Source organism: Dipteris shenzhenensis, chromosome 17 (genome assembly GCF_047967505.1).
Source record: "Dipteris shenzhenensis isolate YYH24624 ecotype China chromosome 17, Dip_SZ_1.0, whole genome shotgun sequence".
Lineage (NCBI taxonomy): Eukaryota > Viridiplantae > Streptophyta > Polypodiopsida > Gleicheniales > Dipteridaceae > Dipteris > Dipteris shenzhenensis.
The window spans coordinates 20,874,457-20,880,937 of record NC_141612.1 but is presented as its reverse complement, the minus strand read 5'-3'; the positions used below and the strand labels follow the sequence as shown (position 1 = coordinate 20,880,937).

General features: G+C 42.1%; 1 protein-coding gene across 1 annotated transcript; it reads left to right on the top strand.

Annotated features, from left to right (window-relative positions):
- The first annotated feature begins 3,383 nt into the window (after positions 1–3,383).
- LOC147891837 (putative protein phosphatase 2C 39) lies at positions 3,384–5,376 on the top strand. Its single transcript, XM_087387844.1, has 5 exons — positions 3,384–3,695; positions 3,787–4,041; positions 4,307–4,583; positions 4,673–4,827; positions 5,090–5,376. Exons 1-5 carry the CDS (start codon positions 3,663–3,665, stop codon positions 5,225–5,227), a joined length of 858 nt encoding a protein of 285 aa, XP_087243970.1. The 5' UTR covers positions 3,384–3,662; the 3' UTR covers positions 5,228–5,376.
- The last annotated feature ends 1,105 nt before the right edge of the window (positions 5,377–6,481 follow it).

Here is a 6,481-nt window from a genome sequence, read left to right as displayed (position 1 = left end):
TGGGTCTTGTAAAACTTTTCCCCAAGAAACGGGAAAGGTTGGTGGTAGGGGACTGGCGACCCATTTCCATGTTGAATGCCTCTTATAAGATTATTGACAAGGCCTTGGCAATAAGAATCAGAGACATATGCTGTCAGATAGTAGACAAGGAGCAGACCGGGTTCATCAAATCAAGAGATATTTTTGAGAACATTTTGAGTATATCTACTGATGTTGACTATGCCGTAGCCACTGGCCAGAGATGCATATTCCTGGGGGTTAATCTAGATAAGGCATATGACAGGGTTAGGTGGGATTTTATGCTAAGAGTGTTAGAATGCCTGGGCTTTGGTTCACACTTTATTAGAATGGTATCAACCTTATTTGCAAATGCTTCTGCAATTCTCTATCTCAATGATGGGGTTGTGGGTACTTATACAAGGATGCCCACTAGCTCCGCTTCTATTTGTTGTTTGTAATGTTCCTCTAATCGTAAAGATTAAAGCAGCCATCTCCGACGAGGGAAAGATCTAAGGACTCAAGCTTGATCAATTATGCCTTCAACTATTTGCGCATGACAGCCTGTTTATTTCCCAGGACAAGAAGGATAGTTTGTGTCAACTCTTAGACATCATCCAAGGCTTCTATGTTGCTTCAGGTTCCTTGTGCAATTGGTCCAAAACCTATGCCTTGAATCCAAGTGGAGGAGGTATCCCTGACTGTTTAATAGGCTATGCTATTCAATAGATCAATAAAGGGACTATTGTGCGATATTTAGGTGCTCCTCTAGGATTGGAACTCTCAATTAAGCAAAGATTCAATTGGATGAAAGAGAAACTGAAACTGAAATTAAAATATTGGTGCGGGCTACAACTTGGGTGGAATGCAAGGGTTTTGATTATCCATCATATTCTGTCTACTAAGACTACATATATTGCCTCTATCTGGAATTTCCGGAAGTCTCATTGGTTTAGAAATTGAAAAACTTTTCAGATCCTTCCTTTGGGCCAAAGAGAATGGTAGAAGAAGAATGCATTATGTTTCCTGGGAACTTCTTAAGGTGCCTAAGTAGAGGGGAGGGCTTGGTCTACCTGATATGGAATCCCGCAACATTGCCCTTAACTGTAAATGGTTGCCAAAAATGTTTGCTAGGGAATTGCCTTAGGTTCAGATGTTGATTTGGTCTATTGAACAAGCAAAAGGGAAGAGGGTGGGAACTTGGGCATCAAAGTCAAAGGATCTGATGTAGTGGCTGGCTTAGTGCGGCAACGTGGAAGCGTTGTTGTCTTAAGTGTAAATGGAGAGGCCGAGCTGGTCTTAGGGGAGATGGTAGCTTGGGAGAAGCAATTTGGTGGGGCCTACCAGTGAAATTTCAGCAGAAGCCTCTTGCGTTGATAGATTTGCCGAGAGCAAGAGGTCTGCATAGGAAAGGTATTCGAAGATGGAAGGACATCTGGGATTCAGCTAGTGTTAATTGGAAATCGATTCACAGGCTTGCTATGGAGTTCCACCTGAATCAAAATGAGCTGAGCATATTGAATATTATGCTGGAGAGAGTGGATGAAGGGTGGCCCACTAATACTATATTCTCTACCCTGTGGTTGGAGAAGCAATGGTGTTTTGGCAAAACAATCTTGAACATGATTTCAGTGAAAGTTGCCTAGAAAGGGTTGCTCCAGCTCTTTTTTGTTTCGATTGGTCTCAATGATAAATGGAAATTAAGAAGGGGTCCCAAATGGTGGAAGGACAAATTCAGGGATATTTGGCAAGGGTGCAAACTAGGGAAAGCTGAAGTCATACTTTGGAAAATAGCCCACTCAGTTCTACCAGTGAGAGGTAATCTTGCGAAATGGTCCAACCTTAGTTCATTATGTACCCTTTGTGGGGTGGCAGTAGAGTCCCTAAAGCATCCTATGTGGTTCTGTCCGGTAGCTAGAGGCACGTGGTGGAAATTGGGAAGTGCCATCAAAGAGGTTGGGCTGATGTCGAACTTTAGAGCCTCCGGCTGGAAGGCCGCCCTGCTCGGCGATGTGGAGAGTTTTCCTTCTACTCTAGCATATTGCTGGCCCTACCTAAGAGCTGTTGTATGCTTGGCAATTTGGAATACTAGGAATTCTGTGATTTTTGTGTGTGAGCAGTTGCCTATGTCAAAAGAATCGGCGATTTTGGCTGCAACATCCCAGAATCTAAGGGACATGGCTTCTATAATGTCTACTAAGGAGGAGCTTGTAAGTTCCTATCTTCGGGATATTGGGTTCATTTTCTTTAAGGTTTAAGCAACAAACCTGTGTGGGATGAGGGCTTGTTGCCCACTCTTGTGGCCAGTTTTTGTCCAGGTTTTGTAAGGGTCTAACCCCCCCTTTTTTCCTTTAATACAATCGGCCGGTTTTATTTGTTATTAAATATATATATATATATATTATTTTCTTTAAAAAAAAAGTTAGTCTCTCTTTAATCAACCTTAATGAAGGTACAAAGTGCAATTCGAATTGCGGTTTTGGCATGGGACTTTTATACACAAAATTTGAAAAATGTTGGCTTTGGTATCATGCTCATTGGACTTCTAAATTGAAAGTTATAGGTTTTTGAAGACAGTTGAACCATCTATGTTCCCCTACTCAATTGGTTAACTTTTGATTTTGACTTGTAGTTTTTTTTTGGAAGAGGTGATAAAAGCCTCCATATTTTTTGAGATCCTAGTCTTATTTTAACAAAAAACTTCCAAATTCAAGAAGATAATCTCAAAGAAAATGAACTCTAACACTTTTTGAAAATTTGGAAACTTTGTGACATCCTAGTTATATTTTGATAAAAAACTTGCAAATTTACAAAAAAACCCTCGAACAAAATAAACTCTAAAGTTTTTTGGGCTTTTTGGAAAAGTTTATTTTGCGAACACTCGTGAAGGAGGGTATAGGAATTTGTGGGAAGTTGGGAGGTCCCATACAAGGGGGAAGGTAAACCCTCTCACCCTCTCTCTCTAGCTACACATGAGAATGCTTCTTCTATCCTCGACCACCATTGAAGGTCCCTATGGTTCACTCCCATGCATGCTCTTGGGAGATATCAATGCAGTGTTCACAGAAAACCTGCAATTTTACGAACCCGTAACTTTTTCATTTTATTTTGTAAAATATTCTCTCAATTCTGTAAAATGTGCGAATTTCGAGGTAACTCAAGTATATATCAACTAAGAAATTTGCAAATTCTCAACAAAAGCCTTGGAAATTCTAAAACCCCAAATTTTGTGTTTCGTTGAGAAAATTGATTTCTCGGAACCAAGGAGAGGTATGCTTGGTGATTGGTAAGAGGGAGGAAAAAGGGGGGCCAACTTCCAAACTCCAAAAAAAAAAAAGGAAGGGAAAAAAAACGGAGCGGGGAGTTGAGGACAGGTGGAAGGAAAGGGGACAGGTGGGGGGAGAAGAGGTGGGACACGTGGCAAAGAGTTGTTGATGGGGTCAAATCTTCTACGTAGTTTTTCTTCTTCTTTAATCGTCTTTTTCTTCTCTTCATAATGCTCTCGTTCTCTATCGGTTCACGTCGATCGTCCTCGGAGTCCTCCTCTCTCTTCTCCTCGAGGCTTCACTTTGGCTCAGCCCATCTCCTCCTCTCCTCTCCTTCACTTTTCCTCCCCCCTCTCCCCTCCTTTTCATCCCTCGCTTCACCGCCTCGCTCTCACCATCATGGACAAAATCAAAGTCATCGACAAACTCAAGGTCTCCTCGACCTCCTCCCTCCCTCCCTTCTTTCTTTCCTTTCCCCTTCGTTCTTCTTCTCGTTGTTTTCATCTCCTCCTTTCTCTTGCAGACCACCGCCGGCCTCCAGTCAGGCAGTGCAGACACTAGTGGCAAGGGGCACAGCAAGTATACTGAGAACAAGATTCGCCATGGCTATAGTTTGGTGAAGGGTAAGTCTCGGCACGAAATGGAGGATTTTCATGTTGCCGAGTTCAGGAGAGTACAGACCCATGAGCTCGGTCTGTTCGCCATATATGATGGTCACTTGGGACACAGCGTGGCGCATTATCTGCAGCGGAATCTGTTTGACAATATTCTAAACGAGGTACGGCTTGAGTTACACTGGTCGGCGGTGTAATGTTGTCTCACGATGAGGCTTAATGACAAAAACTTATGCTCCTAAGATCCCGTTACCCCTTATGAGCTGGGGAGAGATTTGTCTTTAGTGTTTCTCAAAATTTTCATTGTATAAATCAGAATACATTTTCTGTTTTAAAACTAGAAGTTTGCTTTGCGTTTGTGATCGACGTTCAAAATGGGGAAGCGTCCACAAAGGATCCTTTGGTTAAAATTGTCCAACTTGTTTGCAGCCTAGATTTTGGGATGACCCAGTGGAAGCCATCATGAAAGCGTATCAGAGGACAGACAATACGATCTTAGATAAGGCTCCGGATCTGGGCATTGGTGGCTCAACAGCAGTAACGGCCATTTTGATCAACGGAAATCGTCTCTTAGTGGCCAACGTCGGGGATTCTAGAGCTGTCCTTTGTCGACAAGGGACAGCAGTGCAACTTTCCATTGATCACGAGCCAAGCACTGAACGAGAGGCCATTGAAACGAAAGGAGGTTTTGTAAGCAGGCTGCCAGGTGGGACTTTGGATGTAACTTTATGGGCTTGACGCTAGAGCCCATGTATTTGACTATGCGGATGCCTGAATTTTTAATCTTATTGACAGGGGATGTGCCTCGAGTGGATGGCCAGCTTGCAGTTGCTCGTGCCTTTGGTGACAAGAGTCTAAAAGTGCATTTAAGTTCCGATCCACATGTGAGGGAAGAGTGGGTGTTTGATGGTGACGAGTTTTTAATTCTAGCAAGCGACGGATTGTGGAAGGTGAAGCCTCTTGACTCTCAAATTTTCTTCCCGAGGATAAACTTAGTGCCCGTGAACGAAAAAGTGCGATTGGCCAACCTCCTAGATTATATTTCTGTTGACATTGTGAAGGAAGGCTCGCAGGGTTCTGAATGCTGAGCGATTGACATTCATTTTCTATGTGAAATTGTCATGCATTATGTTCGTTTCTCCGAAGCATTCTGTTGTTGCATTTACCACTTCTGATGAAACAATTCTAAGAATTATGTGGTACCTACCGCAGGTGATGAATAACCAAGAAGCTGTGGATCTTATTCGAAAGGCCAAACTGGATCCTAAGGCTGCAGCCAAACAGTTAACTGATGCAGCCTTAGAAAGAAAAAGCAAGGATGATATTTCCTGCATTGTGGTCCGTTTTTGAGAAGAGGACGCAAACCAGAATCACGACAATACATCGGAGGCCAACACAGATATGCAAGTGTGGGCATCGTTATATGCTTATGATCCAACAATGATGATGCATCTACATTGTAAATAAAGCTCGCTGAGGATACATTGAAGCTTCGATTTCATAGCTCAATCATGCTTGAGACACTTGTTGCTAAGAATACAAAGGCATTGAAGAAATATTTACGTAAGGAGTTTGCTTAGGAGGGTTTGTGCCAACCTCTATGTGAGGTTTAAATCATTTTGAGATTCCTAATATGCGAAAAGTTGGAAAGAAACTATCACCTAAAAGGAAATTTACTAATAGGACTAATACTATCAATAAAAGAACAAATATACCGCCAATAATTAGACATGTACCACTGATAGCATGTAGCCTTATTGCTCAGAAACTGTCCGTAAATTTGACAGGATATTAATCTGACAATACTAATAATATTATTTGCTGTACATGGGTAGTATCACCAACAACATGCATATTACCATCAGTAACGGCTATATTATCGACAGTAACGCGACTATCAATGATACTTTTACCACGTATCGGCTACATAAGAGATTGTTGGTCCATTTGTAGTTGTTTTCAAGTTGAGAGGGAACGAGTCCCAATCTATCTAGGCCTACGAAGTGATCCAGTCTCTTTGGCTCGGCTTACGACGTGATCCCTAGTCCCTCTGGCTCACAAGGCAAAGGGCTAGATTGTAGTACTCTTAGGATGGAGTACTCCTAGTCCTAGGATGGACTCTCTCGAAGAGAGGTGGTTTTTGTCGTTTTTTCTTTACATGTTGTATCATGTTACATGCATGTATTCGTGCTATATCGTGTTGGATGCATGAGATTGGGCTCTCAAAACAAAACATTCATGCAATCTATATCGTGTTGCATGCATGCATTGCAACATGTCTATCAGTGGGGTATCAAAGCATATATTGGTCTTGAGAGTTGTAGTGTGGGTGAAATTTCTGACGAAGTTGTTTGAAAAAGGCTAGCATATGTTGAAGAGCTCTAATTGCGCTGACGACAGAATCTTTGTTTTTCCTTAGAAGCTTTTCTAAATCCCTGTAGGACAAGGTGATGGATACATCAAAGAAGGTTAAGAATGGAGGAACTCTAGTGATATTCAGTGGCAATAATTTCATGACTTGGCAACGAGCTACCTGACTGCTGATCATGCAAAGGGGCTATAGGGAATCGTAGCAAGCACCGAAAAGAAACTGAAGGGAAATGC

Coding starts and splice junctions, on each gene's coding strand:
- LOC147891837 (XM_087387844.1), top strand. CDS start 3,663: ATGGACAAAATCAAAGTCATCGACAAACTCAAG. Junction 3,696..3,786: donor AAGTCATCGACAAACTCAAG/GTCTCCTCGACC, acceptor TTTCTCTTGCAG/ACCACCGCCGGCCTCCAGTC. Junction 4,828..5,089: donor CAAGCGACGGATTGTGGAAG/GTGAAGCCTCTT, acceptor TACCTACCGCAG/GTGATGAATAACCAAGAAGC.